A 25,272-nucleotide genomic window follows, 5' to 3' on the forward strand; every position below is an offset into this window, starting at 1 on the left:
AGCACCCCCTGTTCTTCCGTCATGGGTAAGAGCCCTATACTCTGATCTTCCCAGGAAGCTCAAGGAGGGCCCTGCTTCCCAGGTTCTTGCCATGCCAACACTCCAGGAGCCAATTCAGTGAGAAGGAGGACCCACTGGGAGCTGGGATTAGGTTTGTTTCCTTTTTTTTGGAACCTGGGTTTGAACACAGGGGCACTCAGCCACTGAGCCACATCCCAGCCCTGTTTTGTATTTCATTTAGAGACAGGGTCTCACTGAGTTGCTTAGCATCTCACTTTTCCTGAGGCTGTCTTTGAACTTGTGATCCTCCTGCCTTAGCCTCCCAAACTGCTTGGATTACTGTTTTTTGTTGTTGTTGTTTTCCTTTTGTTGTACCAGGGATTGAACCCAAGGACACTTAGCCACTAAATCATATCCCTAACCCTTTTTATTTTTTATTTTGAGACAGGGTCTCATTAAATTGCTTAGGGCCTCACTAAGTTGCTGAGGCTGGATTTGAACTCACAGCCCTATTGCCTCAGCCTCCTGAGCCACTGGGATTACAGGCAGCGTGCACCAGTGTGCCCAGCAGATATTGGCTTTGGCGGAAGCCACTGCTCTATGAAGGCGGCTATGTGGATGCCTGGCCCAGTTTCCATTGCCCCCTCACATGGCTCCACACGCTCATTCTCACACTCACCCCCACATGCTGATGTGCTTGTGCATACAGTTAGACTCACATGCGCACTGAGATTCCTGCTGCTCTCTAGGCCACTGGCAGAGCTGGGCTTTCCTGTCCAGATCTGCCTGAGGTCAGGGTCTGTAGTCCCAGCTGGAGGAGCAGGAAGAGCCCCTTGCCAGGCCCTGCCTGTGGTCTCCCTCACCCCACTGCCAGCAGGAAGCCGGGGAGGAAGGGTGGGCTATGTAGGAGCCCTCTCCAGCGAGCATTTGCCTACAGCCCCTAGGTTCTCCACCCCCAGAGGTGGACTGGGCCACACTGTCTAGATGACCTCCCTGAAGCACAGACAGGAGTAAAAGGCCCTCTACCTTCTTGCTTTTGTCCCAGCCCCTGTCTACACCCACCCTCCACCCAGCCTGCGGTGCCAAGGCCTCCTGGTTCCCACCCTGCCCTCAGTACCAAGAGCAGGAGCCAGGGCTGCTCAGGGTCCAATCTCCATGTCAGGATAGAGCTTAAAAGAGAACTGTCCTAAGCAACTCAGCGAGACACTGTCTCAAAATAAAAAGGGGTGGGGATGTGGCTCAGTTATTGAGCACCCGTGGGTTCAATCCCTAGTTCCAAAAAATAAATCAATCAATAAAAAGGATTGCCTAGGCCATAGTGGTGGCACGTCCTCATAATCCCTGCTGTTCCGGAGGCTGAGGCAAGAGGATTGCAAGTTCAAGACCAGCCTGGGCAATTTAAGGAGAACCTTGTCTCAAACGAAAACATAAAAATGGCTGAGAATGTAGCTCTGTAGTAGAGTGTTTTTGCCTAGCATTCATGAATATCTAAATTCAATTTCCAGTACTAAAAAAGAAAGCCTGGCGTGGTGGCACATGTCTGTAATCCCAGGGACTCCAGAGGCTGAGGCAGAAGGATCACAAGTTCAAGACCAGCCTCCCTAATTTATCAGGGCCCTAAACAACTTAGCAAGACCCTGTTCTAAATAAAATACTAAACAGGGCTGGGGAGGTGGCTCAGTGGTTAAGTGCCCCTGGGTTTAATCTCTGGTACCAAAGAGAAGGAGAGAAAGAGAGTACCACTGTGAGGAGTGTAGGCCTTTGCACTTCCTCTCTGGGAAGCAGGGAAAGCAGGTGAGGCGCTCAGCCCTGTTCTAAGGAAATGGAGGGTGTGGGTGTGTGCTGGTCTCCTAAGTCCTCCAAAGCCTGGGAAGAGACCTCTGCCACTCCTCCCAGCTGGAGTCCTAGAGCGACTCTCCTCCCAGCAGCTGAGCCGGAAGTCTTGTTCCTGTGCAGATGCTCCCCGCCTGTCTCCCATCACCCTAAAGTGGCCTTGTCCCTAGTCTGTGCCCAGGGCTCCACCCCCCCCCCCACCCCCCCGCACCAGGTCACTTTGATGTGCAGAACTGGGTGTCCTGCCTGGCAAGCCCTGTGGTGAATGGGGGCAGCCCCTGCCTGTGACGCCTGTTCTTTGGCCTCTCGACCCTGTCTTCAGGGATCCTGGGTAGGAAGAAGTATTATGTCACATGTCTCATTTCCTATTAGTTGGTCATGTGTCCTTGTCATTTCCTTCTTGCTAGGATTTATGACTGATGACCGGGTCCTGGGCAGAGTCACTTCCAAAGTCAGCTTTCCTTTGGGAACAGAACTTTGGGTGCAGCCCTATACTCCTTTCAGTGCCTACAGAGGCCACAATCGGAGAGTATAATCTTAGAGGGAGCTACCTAGACAAGGGTCATACTGTTTGCTTGCAGGGACAGGGAAGAAATGGTGTCCTAGCAATCAATGTGGCAGGTGCCACATGCTAGGACCAGTTCAGGTGTATGCCCAGAAAAATGTGTGTCCTTTGATCTTATGTCCAGGCCAGCCAGATAAGACCTAGCTCGCTCCTCTGGCTGAGGCTCTTGGCCTGGGGCCTGCAAGTAGCCCTGCCTCAGGATTGCTCACCACTAATAATGATTGTTGTTGTTGGCCTAAGCCAAGGTAGAGTACCTAGACCATGCCCTTGGGGCTCAGGCTGGAAAGGACAGCCCCATCTGCCCAGCAGCAGCCTTGGCCTGTCTGTCCTGCCTCTGTGAGGCCCTTGGACCTTTGCTGCAGAGTGCAGAGCCTTGCTGTCTCTTGAGGGTAATGTCCACAGAGTCCGTACCCTTTAGATATCTATCTCTCTCTCTCTCTGTCTCTCTCTCTCTCTCTCTCTCTGTCTCTGTCTCTCTCTGTCTCACACACACACACACACACACACACACACACACACACACAGCTCCATCCAGCAGCTGGGGGAGTCTGCTCAGCTGTGTCTTACTAGACAGAGTTAGGGTGGTTCATGTTGGGGACCTCTCCAAGCCTCAGCTTCCACATCTGCTGAGAAGTAGGGGTCACCAGGCTCTCTTTGCATGTTCCCTTGAGTCAGGGTGTGAATCGATGCTGTAGGCTTCGATTTAATAAAAAAGGAGATGGAATCATGGCCTGGTCTCTCCTTAGGTCTAAATGGCTCACAGAGGAGTAGTTGATTCTAGAGCTGATCTTCAGCACACAGGGTCACATTCGATCCCTCAGAGCCCCCCATACCCAGCCATGGTCGCAGTGGCTCCCAGGGCAGAAATCTGCTGGTGGCAGGTCAGGCTTGGCTGGATCTCCAGGCCTTCGGCTGGATGCACATCCCCCTGGGATGGCCACCACCCAGAGCCTGTGGTGGAGCCAGGGCCAACTCTCATTAGTCAGAACAGGGATACCTGCAGGGTGGACCCCAGGTCCCCGCAGCATAGCAGGGAGAGTCACAGCCTGTGCATTACCACATCTTCCCTGCAGGTGTTCCTGGGTCAGCTTTAGGGCTCCCCTGTCCTCGGCAGCTACCCCAGCGCCTGGCGGAACCTGCTCCCAGAGGCCTCCTGTCCTGGCACCTCTAGGGATCAGGCTGGGTAAGACCTGCCCAGGGTAAGACTCGGTCTTGAACTGAGGTGGGAGAAACCATGCTGCCGGGGCTAGAGCAGGCATCCTCCTGAGAGCACCACCCACCCACCCTGCTCTGTGCAAGTAACGGGCCACAGCCTGCTCCCTTGGCATCAGCTAGAGGGGACTTTCCTGCAAGATGAAGTTCCTGGGAAATGTCCACCCTGTTTCCCTCATGTATTAAGACAAAAGTGCAAGAGAAGAACCTCGCTTGACCTGGGAGACTCTCAGACCAGCTGGAGCAGAACAGAGACGTCACCCTTCCCCTGCTGGGTGACGAGGCTGGTGGCTGTGGGCCATCACTCACTGGGCCTCCTTCCCCAGGGGGAGGGCAGGGCCTGCTTGGGGGCAGGAGAGGCCTGTGCACTAAACCTCTGAGAGGAACCCGCCCAGGCTCCAGGGAGAAGCCCAGGAAGGAAGCCTGGCCTCATGGGCAGGACAGTCCGCCTCGTCCAGTCAGCACTGGGTCTAGGCACGTCCATTAGTCCTGTTCCTGGCTTCTCCAGACTCTGTCTCTCCCCACGGAGTTGGCTGAGGTTTCCTGGGTCCCATTTTCCCGTTGGGGCTTCCCAGCCTGTACTCCTGCCCCTGTGGGAGGAGCTGGGTTCCTGAGCCAGTCAGGGCCAGCTCCAGACAAGCCCTGGAGCAGGGACAGGCCTAGCCTCCCTCTGGGGGGCTGCCCCAAGCCACACTGACTTCTCTCACAGAGCCATGGAAGGGACCCCTGTGTTCCCAGTGCTAGAGATCGTGGCAAAGCAGGGGGCGGGCTGCCTTGGCCACCCCTTCTTGTTCTTGAAGAGAAAAACAAAGCCTGGTGTCTCTGTGGTGCCAGTCAAGACAGGTGCGGGCTTGCTAAGTTCAGGAATTGGTCACACTGTGACAAAGCAGGAAGCCTGGCTCTGCGCTCGCATCTGGCTGCTTATTCTGTCCTGCCCTGGCAGGAGGGCCACCATGGCTGCCCTGTGCTCCTGGCCTGCCTCAGTCACCCAAGCAATGGCATTTGAGAAGGAGACTCAGATTCTGCCTGCTCTGTGCCCCGAGTTCCTGCTAAAGTTTGCCTCCCTGACCTTCACACAGGAGTGGGAGGTTATCTGGATGGACTCAGACCCCTTTCAAGGTTGAGAGAGGGACAATGCTAGGGGTGGAACCCAGGCCCTTGGGCATGCTAGGTAAGCACTCTGCCACTGAGCCACCTCCCTAGCACCCACCCTCTTTTAATTTTTTTTTTTTTAGTTGTTGATAGACATTTATTTATTTATATGTGGTGCTGAGAATCGAACCTAGTGCCTGCCTCACACATTCCAGGCAAGTGCGTAAACTGCTGAGCCCCAGCCCCTCTTTCAGTTTTGTGACAGGGTCTCCCTAAATTGTCCAGGCTGTTCTTGAACTTGAGATTTCCTGTCTCAGCCTCCAGAGTAGCTGAGATTACAGATGTTCAGAACCACCATGCCCACTGTTGTGTTTTTTGTTGCAGTGCTGGGGATGGACCTAGGGCCTCATCCGTGCTAGGCAAGTGCTCTATCTTAAGCCCAAGGCCTTTTTTCCAAAACACTCCTGAGGATCTCAGCTTTGGCCATGATTTCTGGCCTCAGTGGAACTTTCCCCTTTATTAAATAGGGACTGAGTCTGACTGCAGCCTCCCCTGGCTTAGGCCCAACTCCAGGCGCACCTGGAGGGCACGCCCCAGCCTCCAAGCTGAGGCAGGGTACCCCACCTTGGGGAAGAAACCTTATAAAATGTGGTTTGATATGGCTTTTCTCTGGGACTTGCTCCCCAATCCCCATCCCCCCCCCAAAAAAAAAAAAAAAAAAACAGAATCATTTTTCTGGGACTTTCCCTGCAGATTCGATTATGGGAATCAGTATAAAAACAAAGTTGTGAAACCCGGAGCAGCGTGCGCTGGCTTTTTTCCTCCCAGTAAATTCCCTCTGCACAGGGTTAACAGGCTGACAGATTTCCCTCCCGAGTTCCTCCAGGGGGTTCCTCAGATCCTGAGGCCCGCCCTCCCTCGCCAAACCCGCAGCCCCGCCTCTTTTAATGCAAAACCACCCGCCTCCCCTGACTCAGGGGCAGGCCTTCCAGCACTGTGGATAGTGAAAGGTGTTTACAAGTGAAAGGTCTGAAGGACTTGGGATCTCCAGACCCCTTTTCCCCCCCTCACTCAGTATCTGTCCTTGGCCTTCACACCCTTCCCCACAGCCATCCCCCTAGCCAAAGGCTCCATGGGCAATGATGTTTTGTCATTCCCTGCCACCTCACCAGCAGCTTGCTCAATGCCAAGTGTTTTGCTTTCTTGAAAGGCCTCAGCCAGGCATAGTGGTACACACCTGTAATCCCAGTGACTTGGGAGACTGAGATAGGAGGATCAAAATTTCAAGGCCAGCCTCTGCAATTTAGCAATGTCCTCAGCAACTCAGTGAGACCTTGCCTCTAAATAAAAAATGAAAAGGAGCTGGGGATGTGCCTTAGTGGTTAAACATCTGTGGATTCAATCCTGGGTTTCAACAACAAAAAAGGGAAAGGCCTCAGCTTCTTTTCAAGGTCATGTGTCTCTCCCTTACCCACACCCACCCCAAGACCAGTGAGTTTCAGTCACATTATCATGGGCAGTGTCTTGTAATTTTTAGAAAAACAACCAGTTTGTGTTATATTTTGACTCCATGAGTAAAGCACACACGTGGTAGAGAAATACTCTTAAGGGAAGACGCGAACTGGGGGTGGAGTGCTCGCCCACACAACACCCTGAAGAGAAAAGAAAGGACAAAGGAAAAAGGCAGATGAAAGCCCTCGTCCTGCGATCCCTGCTCCAGAGAGGGCCCTGGGTCCCCCTTCCATCCCACCTGCACAGCCACCTTCCAAGGCCACGACCCCAGGCCCTCCCTCAGCCCTGGCCACGTGTCCCCAGTGCCCCTCTGTGTCTTGCATCAGCCCCAGGATCTGTCTGGTGTTGTCATCTGCCCACCTCCACCCCCACAGGGCCATCTTTGCCTCAAATCCTACTGTTACATGGAGGCCCACCTGAGCTTAGTCACTTCCTCCCTGAAGCCCCTGAGCTGCATCCCCAGGGTATCCCCCCCACCACCACACACATACACACACACACACACAAAAAAAAAAAAAAAAAAAAAAAACAACCCTGGAAGGACTTTGTCCTGGTCCACGGGAAAGCTGAGGTTTGGTGGTGGTTGACCAAAGGATTACCTTTCTGGAGCAGTTTCCTCCTCCCCAAGTGGATGAGGCTGTGCCTTAGTCAAGGGACAATTCAGATGCACAGGTCTGAGCCCTGAGCTGTTTGCCAGGATTGCAAAGGCTAGATGGAGTGAACCCTCTCTCTCAAGTCCAGGCTGGAACACAGGGGACCCAGGGAGCCTCGGGGCCCAGCGCACCAAAAGGGCACCTCGCCGGTGATCAGCTGGCCTGGGCACTAGGGCACCTAGCACACAGGAAGGTCAGGGGTTGGCAGGTGGGAGCAGAGTTGAGGAGCTTTGGTACTACCCACTGGGGCAGTGGCTTCCCACTGTGTCTCTGGGCCAGCCAGGTGCAGGGCCCCCAGGGCTAGTCAGCTTGAGTCAGGTTCCCGGGAGCCTTAGCCACGGAGCTGACCAGGCTGGGTCTTGGGCGGGTATTGCTGTGGGAGCCCTGCAGTGGCCTCTATCCTCAGGATTTTGTACCATGTATTCAGTTTCAGGAAGTCTGTTCATAGTGCCAAGTTGGTGCCTTCAGTAATGTTCCTGGCTTCTGTTATGGGGACGTTCCTAGGTCAGTGTGAGGAGGCTGCTGCCGTTTCTCGGGCACCACCTGGGCAGGCTGATGAGGGCAGGGGAGCCAGGGCCAGACTGTCACCAGGATGGAGCCCTGCCGGCCACCCCCCACCCTCCTCTCCCATCCCAGCTTGTCATGGGGCTGTTTATCTGCCATAGGCATGGTGACAGGTTTCTAACCACCCTGCTTATCTTAGAGGTAAGAAGCAGAAGGGGACAAGGCAGCAGGAAGCTCTGGGTGGGGGTGGCACATACCCACAGACAAGAGCTCAGAATGCCAGGAGCAGGTTGCCTCTCACCTGGGGCCTGACTTGGTTTTGGGATGCTCCCTGGAAGACATTTTGTAGAGGATGGTGCCAAGAGAGTCCAAGGTGCCATGGGGTCAGACTGCCTTGGGGTCGAACTGTCCTCTGGTCAGTTTGAAGGGTTCAGCAGCAGGAACGAGGGTGGAGCTGGTGGGGAAAGTGTGCACATGCTCCACTCAAACTGCCTCTGCCTGCTCCCGCTCCTCATCCGGGTTTGTGCTGGTCAGAAACTGTGTGCAGGTGCATCATCCTGCAAAGGGCGCCCCTTCACTGTGTGCACAAAGCTGCTTAGGGTTAGTGGCACTTTGGGTCACCCTGTCCACAGGTGTGTGTGCTTCAGCTGACGGGCAGACATCAAAGTGAAGAGGTGCCTCTGGCCTCTCTGCTGGAGGCCCCAGCACAGGCTTGGGTGGTTTCTGGATGGAAGGGATTCCTTTTTTATTTGTTCTCTTTGTTTTGTTTTTGCAGTGCTGGGGATGAGCCTGGGGTCTCAAACTCCCTATTGAGGTACATCCCCGTCCTGGACTCCTTCTTTGTCTGAAGGAAGAGGGGACAGTTCATCTAGGGGGGGATGCTGGTAGAGCCTGCTGGTGGTCAGAGGTCTGAGTGGGTGTGGCTCCAAGCCAGCTCACACAGGCCATCCATCCTCTTGGAGATTGTTGCTGGACCCCTGTAGTGGGGAGACTCCACCCTTGGCCCGCTGGTCTTGAGGGCCAGGAACCCGCAGAGGCAGGGGCCACATTAGAGCATCCCCTCTCTGCGCTCTCTCCAGGTCTGCTACATGTGCCACAGCCTCCTGACACTGGCTGGAGTGGTGGTCAGCAGCCAGGATATTACTTCAGACCAGTGGGTAAGTGTCCTAAGAGGATGGGACAGGGTTAGCTGGGGTGCAGTCCAGTCCTCTGCCAGGAGCTGCAGAGAGAGGCCCAGCCAGGGTAGGGTGCCAGGGCCTCTTCCTCCCATCAGGTCCCACGACCCATTCTCAAGTGGTCCTGACCCTTGCCCTGTGCCTTTCCTGCCCCACTTGCCTGCAGGCTCTCAGAGGCTTTCCTCCCTCCCTCTGGCTGGCCCTCCCTCCTGCCCCTCCCCCATGTATCCGTCTCCACAGGGTGAGCTGCAGCTGCTCTGCATGCAGTTGGACCGCCACATCAGCACCCATATCCGGGAGAGCCCCCAGGCCATGCACCGGACCAAGCTCAAGGACCTGGCCACCCAGACCTATATCCGTTGGCAGGAGCTGCTGGCCCACTGCCAGCCCCAGGTGGTGCCCGCTCCAGCCCCCAGACCTGGGATGGGAGGGAAGTGGTCAGACTGGGCTGGCCAGAGCTAACTAGCCACATGTCCACTCCACAGCAGCTGCTGAGTTCCTGGCTAGGACAAGGGTGGAGAGGGCAGTTGGTGGGGGAGGGCGGAGATGCCCTGAGGGACCCTCATCATTCTTATCAAGAATCCAGTGCCTGGATGTGTGTGTGTGTGTGTGTGTGTGTGTGTGTGTTTTTGCTGAAACATTCCTCTAGTGTGCTCAAGGCCCTGAATTCAACCCCCAGAAGGATGGCGGGTAGAGGCCAGCCTCAGCAATTCAGTGAGACCCTGTCTAAAAATACCCAAAAATAAATAAATAAATAAAAGTGAAGAGTAACTCAGCCCTGGGGAGACAGTACCAGTTTGTCATGAGTAGTGCCTGAAGGGGTACCAGTGGTACCAGCTCTCATCGCCCTGTCCACTTTCCCTGAAGACCTGGGGCTGGCCTCCCACTCTATAAACAAGAGTGATCCTGGGCTAACCTGATCCCTTCTGTTTTCAATAGCAGCAAACTTTAATACCCAGATTGTCACAGACCCTCTAGATAATAATGTTCATAGTTAAAACTTCCTGAAGACCTGTTTGTTGTGGTTGTGTGGTGCTGGGGACTGAATCCAGGGCCTTGTGCATATGAGGCACACACTCTACCAACTGAGCTATATCCCCAGCCCCTGAGGACCTGTTTTTGCATGCATGTACCTAACCCTCATGAGGCAGGTGTTGTTGGAAGCCCATTTTACAGATGAGCAAACTGACCAGAGGTGCTGACAGGTGAGAGAGCTCATCCAGTCACGTAGGCAGTTCTGCGAATATCAGAGGCAGCTTAGCCTGATACAGGAGCCTGTGCAACCTCTGCTTGGCACCCTCCCCTCTGACCTCCATTTCTCCAACAAGCAGCACCCTGCTAGGCTGGCTTGAGGCTCTGCTGTCCAGGAGTCCCCAGGCCTTGCTGGAGACTGCTGGGCCAAAGAGATCCCTGTCCACACCTTCCTCTCAGGGCTCCCTGACACCCAGCTCGCCTCTGTCTCTTGTGCTTTCCCCATAACCTCTGACTTGGGACTGACACGCTGACCACAGGCTGTAGCTTGTGTCTCAGATTTCACAAGTCCCTGAGAAAGCTAGAGAGCAGACTTCACCCTGGAACTGGACCACACTAGTCTGGTGGGAAGCAGTGTGTTTGTCCAGAAAGGAAGGAAGAGCGAGCGGCGGCCTGGCAGAGCCAGGGTGCAGGACCACCTCTGTTCACACTCCTGGGCCTGTAGCCGTTCGGAGGGAGAGAAGACCCGAGCAGTGCTTTCCTTGTGACATTGTGGTCAGGTAGCCTGTTGACTGCTGTGTCCTTGTCTGGACGGTGAGCCTTGAGGGCATTGCATGGCTCAGAGGAGGCCTGGAGCAGACGTTGAGTGTTTGCTGTTTATCCAGAGAGTCTCAGGAGAGGGCAGCACCTGGGCCAGGTTACTGCAGCCTGTTTTTCTCCTTGCCACAGGCCCAGTACTTTAGCCCCTGGAAAGACATCTAAAGGAGCAAGGGCAGGGCAGCCCAGGGCTCTTGACTCCAGCAGGAAGTGAACAGAACTCCAGGAACTGCAGGAGGCAAAGAATGGAGGCCAAAGGAGGTCCCAGACTGAGCGGCCTGATGAAGCAGGAGCCCTCTCCACCACGGTCAGCTGCCCGCAAGGCTCGGCCACTCCCTGTCCAGCCCACCCTTCTGCTCCCAGCCCTTCCCAGCAGCAATTCCTCCCCAAGGCCTTCGCCTCATGGCTCTGATTTCCTGGGGCCTCCTGGGCCCTCCTAGGAGTCTTCCCCTCTCTCCTTGCCTCTAATGTGAGGTTCCTTTGTGACATTAAAGTTTATTTCAGCATCAGTGGCTTAGGAGGCTCCTTTCCATCTGATCCCAAGGGCACATGCCCAATGTCCAGCCTCCGGATGCCTGTGGCTTCCCTGCTACAAAATTCTCACCTCCAGCAGTCATGTGACAGGAAGGGGGGCGGGTGCAGGCCTTACTCCTGCACCTGAGGGCTCTCTGCAGACGTGCAGGGGGGAGCAGTTACCCCTACAGCCCAAGAGCCATGGAAACTGGGAGCTGGGATGAGGAACATTTGTTTGGATCCAGTCTGGGACCACTTCCCGCCCACGCCAGGGAGGCTACACAGAGGGAGATGGTGTATCAGGGCTGTAATTACGCTTAATTCAATTTATTGTTTAGCTCTGAAATCAACTTCCCAGACTTAGGAGTGGGGGCGGGTCCAAAAGACAGTTCCGGATCTTGCTCTTGCTTTCCCTTGCCTTGCCCCAGGTAAGTTTCATGGGTTCTGATCCTTAGTGGGGTACTGGATATCTTTGACCTGCACCCTTTGAGAGTTGAGTGGGCCCTCTCTTCCCCCACAGGTCCCTGAGTATCCATTTTCTCTTGTCTGTCCACTCCCTAATACTGGCAATCCATGGCTGGCCCCTCCTGATTCCTGGGTTGGGATGAGATTTTGCAGGAGATATAAGAGGTAGTCAGGAGGTAGCAGAGAATTACCTCTGTGGCCACTCAACTCAAAGAACAGGACCCCCCCACCACCACCAAAGTAAATAAATAGAGGAACTTCAGTGGCTCCGTGTGCAGACCCAAAGTGGGGCACATCCCTTCCTGGGCCTGTTTCAGACATAGCTGCTTCCCTCTTGGGGTCCCCAGAGTGCCTGGAGCCGGGGGATCTATTATTCAGAGGGCACAGACATAGCACAGTGCCAGGTGCCACACAGGACATCTTTTCTGCTTCAAAGTATTTGCCAAGTGAGGTGGAAGAAACCCTTCCAGAGCCAGGGTGACTTGGATGCCTGGGCCGCATGAGTTCTGGTTTCTCTCTGGCTGCAACAGATGCTGCATGGGCCCTGGCAGCCCGGGGGCTGCCCAGCAGCAGCCCGCCCAGGTCTTTGGGTAAGAGGACAGGGCCTCCCTCCAGACTGCCTCTGCTGCTGACACTGCACATCCTGACAGTGGATCCTCAGTTACTTGGCGTGCTCTGGAAACCTGGAAATCACCTTTGAAATTTCCCTTCTTTGTTCTTACTGCCAATAGCAGAGACAGGTAGGGAGTCCCGAGTGGCTGAACTGGGAGTTTCCAGTTCTTGAAGCTACCCCTACCTGGCTTGGGGAAAGGGAGGGTCTGTCCATCAGCATAGATAGATGGAACCCTTCTCCCCAGCCCTGGCTCCCTGCTCCCTAAACCTACTCATCACCAAGAGGGAAATAGATATCAAGGGGAGAGGAGGTGTTGGTGACAACTCAGTCCCTCCAGATACCTGGCTGAAACCTGAGGAGAGGTGTGCACTGGAGGTCACCCAAGGGCGGATGCTATCCCCTGGGCCCTATAATGGGCCCTTGCTGGGACTGGCTGGAAGCTGAGTAGATAGATGTCCCCAAATGTGCTGGGATCAGTTAGAGATCCTAGCCTCCTAAAGGCCACGAATTCCATAATGATGCTGGCAATTTTACCACTTGCCCTTCAGGTCTTTGAAGCCCCTGGGAAAAGGCGGGGGATATCCTGGTAGAAGCCACTGGAAAAGCAGTGATGACGGATGTTTTCCTGCTTCCTTTTGGTGATGGTGGCAGGGAGGGGCTGGAAAGGGAAAGGCTTCCCAGGTGGATGGCTTTGATAACCCTCCTTTTAGAGGAAGTAGAGGGAGGAAGTCTCTTTTCCATGTCTCCACTCCCAGGGTCCCTGAAGGGTGGCTGACCCAAGCTTTTTCACTTCCCATCTGTGGGTTGACCCTCGTCCTTCCTCCTGGAGAGATGCCTCAGGGGAGTAGCAAGTGAGGAGCACAAGTCAAGGGCACCAGGGTTCACAACCAGTGGTGGGGGGTGGGGGAAGGGAATTTGCTTTTCAGGTGAGACTCCTGGGCCATCTCTAGAGACTGGCCAGAGCTGCCAGAGATCTTTGGAGAGCCTCAGCGGACATTTAGCACATCTTTGTATTTCCCTTACTTGGCCACAAGAACAAATGGGGGCAAGTAGGAGGAGGGTCTGTCAGGGCTTAGGACCTGAAGGGTGTATGCCTTCCATAGCAGACACCAGGCCAGTCCGAGAGACTAGACAGGTATGTGACAGATGACTGACCCCACCCCCATTTTAGTAATTTTTATTTTCAGGGAGTGTTCACCAGTGAACTACATACCCAGCTGCCTTTAATTTTTATTTACTGTGAGTCCAGGTCTTGCTGAAATGTCCAGGCTAGCCTGGAACTTGCAATCCTCCTGCCTCAGCCTCCCAAGTAGCTGGAATTGCAGGCATGTAACCACCACTCCTGGCAGTACTTTTTCTTAATGAAAGACCCAAGTATCCTTAGTTTTCTACCAGTTGTTCTTTTATTCAAAGGCATGAATCATGAACAAATAGTCATACGAAGAAACTTTATCCTCTGCCCACCCACCTACAGAAAAGGTCAGTGCTGGGAATGAACAGAATACAGCAGGAAATGCAGGGAGGTGGAAGGGGGAACTGGAGCCTGGTATTTATATTTTACTTATTTATACCTCCTGGAGATCAAACTCAGGGCATTGCATATGCTAGGCAAATGCTCTACCACTGAACTACATCCCCAGCCCTTTGTATTTTATTTTGATACAGGGTCTCTCCAAATTGCCCAGGCTGGCCTTGAACTTTCCATCCTCTCCTCTCATCAGGATTATAGGCCTGTGCCCCTGGCCCTTCTGGAGCCTTGTTATTGAGGAGTCTTTGTGAAGGAGGGGCTCATGGGTCTGTTACTGGAGGCTTCTTTCTGCCCACATCCCTGGCATAGGGGACCCTGATGCCTGCCACTGAGGTACAGAAGGAGACTGTCCCTGCCAGTGAAACCAAACCACCTTTTGAAACTTTCCACTGGGGCCACCTTGGAGGTAGAGCCAGGGAGCTCAGGTCTCTGACTGGTAACCCTTGCACCTAGAGGCTGGTGGTGAGGCTTGAATGCAAGGAAAAGCAGAAAGTGGACATTGTCAGGGTACATGTTGACTTGTTGGAAGACAGAAATGAGAATACCAAGATCTGATTTAATTTAACACCCCCACCGGCCCCGGCAATTGAACCCAGGCGCTCTAGTACTGAGCACTGCATCTGCAGGTATTTTTGGTTTATTTGTTTTTTGAGACAGGGTCTTGTTAAGTTGCTTAGGACCTCCTTAAGTTGCTGAGGCTGGTCTTGAACTTGGGATCCTCCTGCCTCAGCCTCCTGAGTTGCTGGGATTACAAGTGTACACTGTCATGCTCAGTCATTACCAGTTTTTACAGGGTGGTCATGAGGGTAGAGTGGGGAAATGTATATGAAGGCAAATTGGACCATCTAAAGCATAAAAAGAATGGGAGAGAGCATCTGCATATCAGTTAATCCCCACTTAAATGGAACCAGGGTCTAATCAAGACTAGAGGGCTGGGGATGTAGATCATGGTAGAGCATTTGACTTGGCTAGTGTGCTTGAGGGCCTGGGTTTGATTTCTAGTACTAAAAAAATAAAATAAAATCCATAATCAGAGGAGGTAGTGCATCTTTTCCCTCCCTGGCAGCTGCAGCAGGGCACCTGCCCTGCCCACCCCAAGGTAACTGTAATCTGGCTTGCCACCAATCTCCAGCATCTCCAAGGCCACAGCTATTTTCCTAGTGGAAAGGAGCTGGGAAATGTGGTTTGGCCAGAGAGAGAGAGAATGGGGCCTTTTTGTATACCAGCAAAGACCCAATTGTTACTGAAACCAAACTGGGCGGCTTTTCTGAATTATCTCCACTGCTTTTCTGGTCTCCACTTTTCAAATGCGAAGTTTTAACCCAGAACAAAAGCTTCTGTCCCACCCATTTACACTCTAGATCAGACAGCCTAACAGTGTTTCTTCCCTCCAGGACTCCCCCTGGCTCAGAGTTACGGTGGAAACCTCAGGGCTTGAAGTCCCTCCACTCTTGCCCTTTGGTTCTAGTCAGGGGGTGGCCTCCCAGAAGTTCCTCTGTCCACCTGCCCAACTCCGAGGACCAGCTGGCAGGAAGGAGGACTTGCCAGGCAGCACCGCCCAGGAGGCCGGAGCTACAAGTTACTTGGAGGAGTGAGCGGCTGTGGGCGGGGGTTGGCGGTTCTGAAGGTGGTGGTGCTGCTCAGCGTGGCTCCTCAGCCCCTTTCATCTGAACATCAGGGCTCGTGCCACTTGTTAATCTGCCTTCCAGTGGCACCAGAAGGAGTCATTTCCTGGGGGTAGGCTCTGCCGGGAGGCTAAGAAACAAGGGACGGACTGGGTCTGTGAGGATCATTCCAGTCCGAGGGCAGGGGCCAGTGGGCGTTGGGACCAGAAACCAGGAAGAATTGGGGGCCAAAAACCAGACCGCTCTGGTCCTCCCCCAAGAGAAGCCCTGGGTTTCCTCCGGCGCGCGTTCCTGGAATTCGCGCCCTGAAGTGGCTCTCCTGAGTTGGTAACTGGAGAGTGAGGCGCACCTCAGCCCCATTCCCGAGCCCAACCCGCCGCAGGTCTTCGGGGGACACTTGGGAAAGGCCAGGTGAGTCCGATTCTCCAGTGGCAATGCCCGGAGTCCCTCCCCGCCACCTCCAGGCGCCGTGGCGCAGATCACGACTCCCAGGCCTGGGGCGGCTGAGCACCCTGACGCGCAGGGGTCCGAGCCCTGGAGCCCAGGGCAGCTGGGCCGGCGGGTCGCAGCCCCCTCCCGCGCCGGCCTCGGCGTCCCGCCCCCGCCCGACCCCCCCGCCTGACGTCAGGGGAGGGGGCGGAGAGCGGCGGCCGCGGCGGAGAAAGAGCCGGCCCCGGCGGCGGAGCGCCGAGCCCGAGCCCGAGCCCAGGGGCGCGGAGCGGAGCCCGGACTCGGGGCGGTGGCAGAGGGGCCGCGGAGGCGGGCGGCGGGAGCGCGCGGGGTTAGGGGCGGGCCGCGGTCGGAGCCGAACGCGAGGGCGGCGCCCAGGGATTCGAGCTGCGTGCGAGAGGTGAGTGAGGCCGGGCTTGCGCGGAGCCGGAGCCGTGGGGCCCCGGAGCCGTCGCTTTGTCCCCCTTCTCGGACTTGGGCTGCCGCGCGCGCGAGGGACAGCGTCTGGGGGCGCAGGGAGGGGCGGCGGCCGAGACAGCTGTCCGCCCGGGGTCCTTCCCTCGGCTCCCGCAGGCTGCTTCGCCGGCGCTGAGGAGCGGGGCGAGCAGTGCCCGCTGCCTCAGGGGCAGGAGGGGCGGGCCGGGCAGGGGAGTGGGAGACCCTCGGGCTGTCCGCGCGGGGCCGGGATCCCCGCCAGGCTCCCCAGCTGCTCCCGGCTCCTCCACCCCCGACGGAAAGTTTGGGGCGGGCTTGGACCGTGGCCGATGTTGTGGGATCGGATTTCCCTGCCGCGGCCCCCTGCCTGCCCGCCCGCCCCGCCGAGGAGGCGGGTTGCCCTGGAAAGCCAGGCCCCCGTCTCCAGCGCGGCCGCTCTGTTCCCGGCTGGGGCGCCGCCGTCCCGGCCGGCCGCTCGGGGTGGGCAAGGGTGTCGAGCGCACAGCCCGGACCCCACGCCCCTCCACCCCTGGGCGGTGGGTGTCTTGCCCTGGGAGGAGCCTGGGGTGGGGGCTCCGCTGCGCGCGTAGATTTTCGGGGCACGTCACTGGGTCCTGCCCGAGCCTGGGTAAGGGGCACAGAGGCTGGGGGTGTGTTGGAGGAACTGTCGGGGGCGAACGCAGCCCTATTCCCCCCCCCCGCCCTTCCCGCGCTGGGGATCTGGGCCGACAGAGGGCGTCCGTAGGCCAGGCTCCACCATGCTCCCAGCGCTGCCGCTTTGTTTGCATTCAAATCCCCCGAGCTGGGGGAGGGGAGAACCGGGGGACCCGGGACGGGGTCTTGGCGGGGACCCTTTGTTTTGGGGTGAGCGAGTCCCCAGCTTCTGTCTCTGTACCCGGTACGGGGTAGGGGGAACAGAAGCAGTGGAAATAAGTACCGATGGTCTGCTTAGAGCAGGGACCCCTGGGCGCAATCCCCGAGTTGGAGAGGTTCGTCACACCCCAGGGAGCGCCGGGGCGCCGGGGCGCCGGCCGGAGGCGTGCATCCCCCTTGGTCCTGGAGGAACCCTCTTGGGCTCCCCAGCTCCTTTATGCTTCCCCGCCCCCGCCTGCCAGCGCTGCGGGGAGATCCAGGCTTTGACCAGAACTGGCACTGTACCCCTGTCGTCCCTCAGCCCGAGGGCTAGTGTCTCCTAGGAGGCCAAGCAAGGAACAGGATGAGGCCCTGGTCATTTCCACGCCCATCCCACCCACTTCCTGCCTCCCTCTTGGGCAACAAAGGGGCCTCGGGAAGCTGGGCCCCTGCGGCTCCCGGCCCCACTCCCACTCTGTCCCTGTCGATGTGGAACGGGGTTTTGGGCTCTGCCCGGCTATTGTCTGCGCTGGGGGAGGGGACAGGCCATGTCCAGGACCTAGGCACGCAGCCTGCTGCACCTAGTCCCCTGGGTGGGAAGGTTTGCCAACCCCCTGCCCCACCACTTGTCCCCTCACTCCGCCAAGGGGTTTGCCTCCCAGAATTGGGTTGGGGCTGGCTGGAGCTCAGTGGATGCAGGTCCTGCTCCTTGAGGCTATTTTAAGAAACTCTCAAACCTCTTAGGTCTGTATGTGTGTGGTGGGTGTCCCTCTTTTTTTATTTTTCTAAACTAACTTCCTTTTGAGAGGGCTAGGGAGGGCCTGGAAGCCTTAGGGGGCTTTTTGATATTTGTCCATGCCTCCAGCTGATTCACCTCCCCCCTGTCTCCCCCAGGGAGACTGCTGGGTCACTGAGGGGTTAGAGGCCAGCTGTGGGGAGCTAGGTTCCCCTCATAAGAGAGGGGCCGGGAGTTCCTGTCAGGTGTCCTGTGTGTTCTTGGTGTGGCCCCCTTCCAAGTTGTTTTCTCTGGCCATGCTGACCATTTCTTTTCCCTCGGCAGGGCTGCTGGTCTGGAGCTTAGAGCTGGGGCGTGCACCATGGCCCCACACTGGGCTGTCTGGCTGCTGGCAGCAGGGCTGTGGGGCCTGGGCATTGGGGCTGAGGTGTGGTGGAATCTCGTGCCCAGGAAGACAGTGCCTTCTGGGGGTGAGTGCTTCAAGTCGGACAGAAAGACTGGGGGAGGGAGGCAGGGGACAGGCTGCCTAGGAATTGCCTCTAAGCCTGTGGTTGGTTTATTCTGATGTGTTTGGTGCCAGTTTCTCAGAAATGTAACTGGACCCAGCGACCCAGAACTAAGTATTGGTCTGGACCTGGGATGCATCCTAGGTGCCCCTTTCTGACACTTAGGATGGCGCTGGGAGAATTTTTACCAGCCCCCCAACCCAGATTTTGCTGGCCTGGTGTGCAAGTGAGAGCAATGTCTGCTCTCTATGCTTGCCTCGTGAATCACTGCTGCTGGAAGCCTAGGGAGGAATCAGAACCAGGACAGGAGTTAGCCAGAGGCTGTCCCCCCAGCCTTTCTAGTTCTCTGTACCCAGAAGCCCCTTATCCACCCCTATAGACCCTCCTGCTGCCCACACGCATACTGTCTGGTGGCACCTTGATGGGTATGCATAAGTGCATGTGCTCACATTCAGGGAGGACAGGGCAGACCTGGCAGTCTCCTTGTGCACACACACCTGTGTGAAGAGGTGATGTCAGGTGTTTGTATCATCCCTGCACTCTGGGGACCTGGGATGAGCTCACCTCCCACAGGCTGCACTCCACTACTAAAGAAGCCCTCCTTTGCCAACCTGTGTCAGCCAAAGACTCGGGCTGGTTTGGGGGGACCTTCAGGGCAGGGGGCCAGCTATTTAGGGGACTGCTGTAGGGGTCGTATACTGGATAAATGGTGACATACCCTGTGCATGCTGAATGGCAGCAGAGGTTCCCAGGCTCAAGCCTCAGTGTCATCTCTGACCTCCCAGTGCCAACTCCTTCCCCTTCCCCTCCTGCCAGCCCTGCCTGTCCCAGGCCAGCTATGCTTGCATCTCTGGCAGCCTGGAGTGAAGGGTTTCCTGATACAGCCCACGACTCTTCTATATCTCTTGCCCTGCTAGACTGGCTGCAGGGCCTGGCTGGACCCTGGTGCAGGCATCAGAACAAAGGAGGAAGCAGAAGACAAGGAAACGGAGGGGGGTGCCCAGCTCTGCAGCTGGAGGTGCCGCTGACCCTGACAGGGAGAACCATCAGTCTGATGGCTTCCTCTGGCCGGAAGCTGTGGCTGAAGTGTCCTTCCTTCCTCCTTACCAGCCCAGATTTGCCTCTTCCCGGGCTGAGGAAGGCCGGGGAGGCCTGGGTGGAGCCGTCAAAGCCAAAGGCTATTCAGAAAATGTCCTTTATTGCTAGCCAGGGGCGTGGCTGCCATCTGCATGTGTCTCTCATGTGGGGAACCAGGGTGGTTGGGCCCAAAAGACCATTGGACAAGGCAAGACTGGAACCCCAGTGAGCATCCTGCTCACTCTGGCCTTGTCCTTGTCCCTGCAGATCTGGCCACAGTGGTAAGGCGGTTCTCCCAAACGGGCATCCAGGACTTTCTGACGCTGACTCTGACTGAGCATTCCGGACTCCTGTATGTGGGGGCCCGAGAGGCCCTGTTTGCCTTCAGCATGGAGGCTCTGGAGCTGCAAGGCGTGGTGAGAGGTGGGGCAGGGGAGGCACGCGGGTGGGGTGACAGGACAGGATGCGGAGGAGCTTGCATTGCAGGCTGCCCCTCAGCCCCCAGGCCTGCCCATCCTCCTTTAGAATCAGCAAGTTCTCTGCTCCTTTCTGTGGCACTTATTGGGTTCTGCCATAGTGGGGTGGTTTGGGACTCCCCTCTCAACACACACGTACTTGAGATTAAACCCAGAGGCACAACTCTGAGCTATATCCCCGGTCCCTTTTTAAAGTTTATTTAGAGACAGGGTCTTACTAAGTTTCTGGGGCTGGCCTTGAACTTGCAATACTCCTGCCTTAGCCTCCTGAGTGACTGGGATGATAAGTGCCAGGGCCCCTGGCTGGTGGGTAGGAGCTTCTCCTCTACTGAAAGAAGCCCCCAGAGAATGGGAACCAAGTTTTCACACAGCGTATCCTCATGCTCAGCCTGTGCCTGTGACATTGCCCCCCCTGTTCCCTAGATCTCTTGGGAGGCACCAGCTGAGAAGAAGATCGAGTGTACCCAGAAAGGCAAGAGCAACCAGGTGGGTGCTCAGGCACAGCCCACCTGCTGGACCTCACAGGGCACTGTTTCTTGCGCTTCTGTTGCACCAGGGTGACGTCTCTCCACCCTGGCACTAGTGGCCCCACACCCCCAACTGTCACTGACTGACCCCTCTCCCCCGCAGACGGAGTGCTTCAACTTCATCCGCTTCCTGCAGCCCTACAACGCCTCCCACCTGTACGTCTGTGGTACCTACGCCTTTCAGCCCAAGTGCGCCTACATTGTGAGTGCTGCCCCTCCCTGGCTGCCCTCTGCCCTGGCCTCCAGTAGAAGGCCCTGCCCTTGTTGCCTGTCCTCCTGACTGGATCCCTCTATCCCTAGGACATTCTCACCTTCACTTTGGAGCGTGGAGAGTTTGATGATGGGAAGGGGAAGTGTCCCTATGACCCAGCTAAGGGCCACACTGGCCTCCTTGTGGGTGAGTGGCTGCCCCCATACTGGGTGAGTCCCCTGGGACTTGGCACACTCTGGAGTGTCTCCGGCTTGTTTCTGGTGTGGCTGATCCTCCATCTTCTGCAGATGGCGAGCTGTACTCAGCCACCCTCAACAACTTCCTGGGCACCGAGCCTGTCATCCTACGGAACATGGGGCCCCACCATCCCATGAAGACAGAATACCTGGCCTTTTGGCTCAACGGTGAGCAGGGTGTGGGCTGGGGAAGCCCAGGGCCGGAGGCCTGTGAGGGCCCCAGCACCCCACGGCTGACCCTCCTTGCCTTGCCACAGAGCCCCACTTTGTCGCCTCTGCCTACGTCCCTGAGAGCGTGGGGAGCTTCACCGGGGATGACGACAAGGTGTACTTCTTCTTCAGCGAGCGGGCTGTGGAGTACGACTGCTATGCCGAGCAGGTGGTGGCCCGAGTTGCCCGCGTTTGCAAGGTACTCAGTAGCCCCTCGGCATGGGCCCCGGGAGCCCTGCTGGCGCTGCAGGGGCTGACCCACTGCGTCCCCTTGCCATCTGCCAGGGCGACATGGGGGGCGCGCGCACACTGCAGAAGAAGTGGACCACGTTCCTGAAGGCGCGGCTGGGGTGCTTGGCGCCCGACTGGCAGCTCTATTTCAACCAGCTGTGGGCTGTGCACACCCTGCAGGGCGCCTCCTGGCACAATACTACCTTCTTCGGTGTTTTTCGAGCACGATGGTGAGTTGGCTGGGAATCCTGTGGAGTTGGGAGTACTAGGTGTTCAGGTTAGGGACTGTGTGGGTGGGAGGGCCTACACCAGGCTGTCCTCTGGGGAACATCCAGGTGGTCAGTGTCTGGAACACTGAGTACTTGCCTGGTCCCCCCTCCCCCGCTTTTTTTTGTACTGGGGATTGGACTCAGGGGCATTCGACCACTGAGCCACATCCCCAGCCCTATTTTGTATTTTATTTAGAGACAGGGTCTCACTGAGTTGCTTAGGGCCTCGCTTTTGCTGAAGCTGGCTTTGATGCAGGCGTGCGCCACTGAGCCTGGCTCATACTTGCCCCTTTTTAGAGTCCTCTGGGTGAGGTGAGCAAGGCCCTGGCCTGGTGGCACTTTAGAGTGGACTGCTGGTATATTCTTGTTCCCAAGAGCACTTTGTGCTAACGCCTGCTTTCCTGCTATCCTCATAGCTGGGGGGAGATAGTAAGGCAGGCACTGGACCTGACCCTTGCGGTCCCTCTCTCACTGCAATAGGGGTGATATGGACGTGTCTGCAGTCTGTGAGTACCAGTTGGAAGAGATCCAACGGGTGTTTGAGGGTCCCTACAAGGAGTACCGTGAGCAAGCACAGAAGTGGGGTCGCTACACTGACCCAATACCCAGCCCCCGGCCTGGCTCGGTGAGTCCCCAGGGTGGAGATGCACTCCCTCTGTCAGTTCCAATGGCCTCCCACCCAGCTGATCGCTCCCCTGCCCACACCCCTGCCTCCACCAGTGCATCAACAACTGGCACCGTCGCCATGGCTACACTAGTTCTCTGGAGCTGCCTGACAACACCCTCAACTTCATCAAGAAGCACCCACTGATGGAGGACCAGGTGGCACCTCGGTGGGGCCGGCCCCTGCTCGTGAAGAAGAACACCAACTTCACCCACTTGGTGGCTGACCGCATTACAGGACTTGACGGAGCCACCTATACAGTGCTGTTCATTGGCACAGGTAGGCAGATGCCGGGCGTGCCTGGGGCAGGGAGACGCCCAAGAGCCTCATTCCCTGTCATTGACCTCTTGTCCTCCAAACTTCCGCAGGAGATGGCTGGCTGCTCAAGGCTGTGAACCTGGGGACCTGGGTCCACCTAATTGAGGAGCTGCAAGTGTTTGACCAGGAGCCAGTGGAAAGTCTGGTGCTGTCACCAAGCAAGGTAGCAAGTCAGGCCTCACGCCACTGTCATCGCACCACTCCACCATCCCTAGTCAGGTTGGCATGGTTGGCCAGCGCAGCACAGCCCAGTCAACCCCGGCAAGCCCAGGAAGTCAGGGCACGTGTGAATGGTTCTGGTGCTCTGCAGGGGCATTATGTATGCAGGGTCCCTGCAGGGCTGAATTCCCGGGACCAGGCCTGACACCTGTGCTCGAATTTTCTTCAGGTGCCTCCATGTTGGGCTGTGGCTTTGCCTACAACCTCCCCTCTGATCCTTCCCGACTGGCTAGGCCTCCCAGCTTTGACATGTTTACAGCGGCCTCCCAGGGTTGCTTTCCGCCCAGTCTCCAGTGATGCTGTGGGCCTGACCCTCTGCTTCCCCTCCCTGTACCCCAAAGTGTTGGCCTTTTCTTTAACCCTCATGCAAAACTTTCTGGCACATTTGCAGCACCCTCTCGATGCTGATTTGTTTGCCTTTTGCCAGCTATTGTGACTTAAAATTGTGCCCAGCACATGGAATAATGGCAGAAAGAGAGTGTGGGGTTGTGTAAACACTCAGATTGGCAGTTACCATTCAAACAGAGGAAAACACCTTATGCTGCACTGGTGCTATTGTAAGAGCTGATGGAGCTGGAGGAACATGTTTCTTGCAGTGTGTGTGTGTGTGTGTGTGTGTATGTGTGTGAGAGAGAGAGAGAGAGAGAATCAAGAGAGAGAGAGAGGGAGATATCACACCTCTCAGGCTCACGTGTCTGTTGGCCCTAATAAGGTCATGTCCACCATAAGGTGCTTAGGATTGTGCTGGCTGGCAGGAAACCTCTGTGTTCTTTATGCCTTGGGTCCTCTCTGGAGGGCTGTCGTTCTGCCTTATCCTCATCTGATCACCTCTCCTGCTTATGCTTCTTGGGGTCTGAGCCACCCTATGCTGTGTCTGGCCCTGGGGACCCTCTCATGCTTCTTCTCCTACAGAAGCTGCTCTTTGCGGGCTCCCGCTCTCAGCTGGTCCAGCTGCCCCTGGCAGACTGTGTGAAGTACCGCTTCTGTGCAGACTGTGTCCTCGCCCGGGACCCCTATTGTGCCTGGAGCGTCAACACCAGCCGCTGTGTGTCTGTAGCCAGCCACTCTGGGTGAGTTGGGCTCTGTGAGGGCTGGGATCAGGAAGGTGGGTGGGCACAGTGTTGGAGCCAGGCTACTGACACCCCCTGCTTCTGCCAGATCTCTGCTGGTTCAGCACATGACCATCTCGGACACCTCGGCCTTTTGTGACCTTCGTGGCAGTAAGAAAGGTGAGCTCTTTCCTGGCCCTGTCCCCTTGGGATGGGCCCTGGACCTCAGCTGGGGTTTCTGCGTCCCCCTGCCCTGGGTCTCTTGCACTGACCCTGCTCCCTTCTCTCTCTGCTGCTGCAGCCAGGCTCACACCCAAGAACATCACAGTGGTAGCAGGCACGGACCTGGTGCTGCCCTGTCGCCTCTCCTCCAACCTGGCCCACGCCCGCTGGACCTTTGCGGGCCGGGACCTGCCTGCAGAACAGCCCGGCTCCTTCCTCTACGATGCCCGACTCCAGGCCCTGGTGGTGATGGCCGCCCAGCCCCGCCATGCTGGGACCTACCACTGCTTTTCAGAGGAGCAGGGGGCACGGCTGGCTGCTGAAGGCTACCTTGTGGCTGTGGTGGCGGGCCCCGCAGTGACCCTGGAGGCCCGGGCTCCCTTGGAAAACCTGGGGCTAGTGTGGCTGGCTGTGGTGGCCCTGGGGGCCGTGTGCCTGGTGCTGCTGCTTCTGGTTTTGTCCCTGCGCCGGCGGCTGCGGGAAGAGCTGGAAAAAGGCGCCAAGGCAGCTGAGAGGACCCTGGTATACCCCCTGGAGCTGCCCAAAGAACCCACCAGTCCCCCTTTTCGGCCCGGCCCTGAAACAGATGAGAAACTTTGGGATCCCGTTGGCTACTACTACTCAGATGGCTCCCTCAAGATTGTGCCTGGACACGCCCGGTGCCAGCCCGGAGGGGGGCCCCCATCTCCACCTCCTGGCATCCCAGGCCAGCCCCTGCCTTCTCCAACCAGGCTTCACCTGGGGGGCGGGCGGAACTCAAATGCCAACGGTTATGTGCGCTTGCAGTTAGGAGGGGAGGACCGGGGAGGGCATCCCCTGCCTGAGCTGGCTGACGAACTGCGGCGCAAACTGCAGCAGCGCCAGCCGCTGCCCGACTCCAACCCCGAGGAGTCCTCGGTATGAGGGGAGCTGCCCACCGCATCGGCGGGGGCGGGGGAGGCGAAACGCCTACATTTGCACAGGCACCAGCTACCTCAGGGACATGGCACGGGCACCTGCTCTGCCTGGGACAGGCGCTGCCCAGCACTCGCCCGGCCATGAGGACCTGCTCAGCATGGGCACTGCCACTTGCGTGGCTCACCAGGGCACCAGCCGCACAGGAGGCTCCTCCTCTTCTGTGAATCTTGGACACGTGGGACCCCAGCAGCCAAAATGTTTCAAGGCAGAAGTTTCAAGATGTGTGTGCGTTTGTGTGCATTTGTGTGGTGTGCGTGTGCGTGTGCGTGTGTGTGTGTGTGTGTGTGTGTGTGTGTGTGTGGCGTAGCCTTCCTGTTTCTGTCAGTCTTCCCTTGGCCTGGGTTCCTCCTGGTGAGTCTTTGGAGCTATGAAGGGGAAGGGGTCGAATCACTTTGCCTCTCCTACCCCCACCTGCCCCGAGTGTGGGCAGTGATGTACATATTGGGGTGGGGTGGGCAGGGTGCTGTACCCCTTTGGGGGGAGTGCAGGGCTCAGGGGTGGGCCTAGTCCTGCTTCTAGGGCTGTGAATGTTTTCAGGGTGGGGGGAGG

General features: G+C 57.0%; 2 protein-coding genes across 5 annotated transcripts in view; both read left to right on the forward strand.

Moving 5' to 3' along the window:
• Fam178b (family with sequence similarity 178 member B) overlaps nucleotides 1–10,591 on the forward strand; it is an 86,113-nt gene extending 75,522 nt beyond the window's left edge. For all 3 annotated transcript variants that reach the window (XM_026414086.2, XM_026414085.2, XM_077794311.1), the window contains 3 exons: nucleotides 8,451–8,528; nucleotides 8,787–8,939; nucleotides 10,467–10,591. In XM_026414086.2, coding sequence (XP_026269871.2) covers nucleotides 8,451–8,528; nucleotides 8,787–8,939; nucleotides 10,467–10,499 — 264 coding nt within the window. In that variant the 3' untranslated portion in view covers nucleotides 10,500–10,591. The remainder of the gene's footprint in view (nucleotides 1–8,450; nucleotides 8,529–8,786; nucleotides 8,940–10,466) is intronic.
• A 4,782-nt stretch (nucleotides 10,592–15,373) lies between these two features.
• Sema4c (semaphorin 4C) lies at nucleotides 15,374–25,200 on the forward strand. Of its 2 annotated transcripts, none has more exons than XM_026414068.2 (15): nucleotides 15,374–15,489; nucleotides 17,876–18,021; nucleotides 19,402–19,550; nucleotides 20,034–20,096; nucleotides 20,241–20,339; nucleotides 20,438–20,534; nucleotides 20,636–20,752; nucleotides 20,842–20,993; nucleotides 21,080–21,255; nucleotides 21,775–21,919; nucleotides 22,015–22,237; nucleotides 22,327–22,439; nucleotides 23,408–23,565; nucleotides 23,654–23,724; nucleotides 23,846–25,200. In XM_026414068.2, the coding sequence occupies exons 2-15, from the start codon at nucleotides 17,913–17,915 to the stop codon at nucleotides 24,667–24,669; spliced, it is 2,496 nt and encodes an 831-aa protein (XP_026269853.2). In that variant the 5' UTR covers nucleotides 15,374–15,489; nucleotides 17,876–17,912; the 3' UTR covers nucleotides 24,670–25,200. The 2 variants fall into 2 exon arrangements, with proteins under 2 accessions (XP_026269853.2, XP_026269852.2); XM_026414067.2 differs by lacking the exon at nucleotides 15,374–15,489 and adding an exon at nucleotides 15,879–15,928.
• The last annotated feature ends 72 nt before the right edge of the window (nucleotides 25,201–25,272 follow it).

Source organism: Urocitellus parryii (genome assembly GCF_045843805.1).
Source record: "Urocitellus parryii isolate mUroPar1 chromosome 12 unlocalized genomic scaffold, mUroPar1.hap1 SUPER_12_unloc_3, whole genome shotgun sequence".
NCBI classification, from domain to species: Eukaryota; Metazoa; Chordata; class Mammalia; order Rodentia; family Sciuridae; genus Urocitellus; species Urocitellus parryii.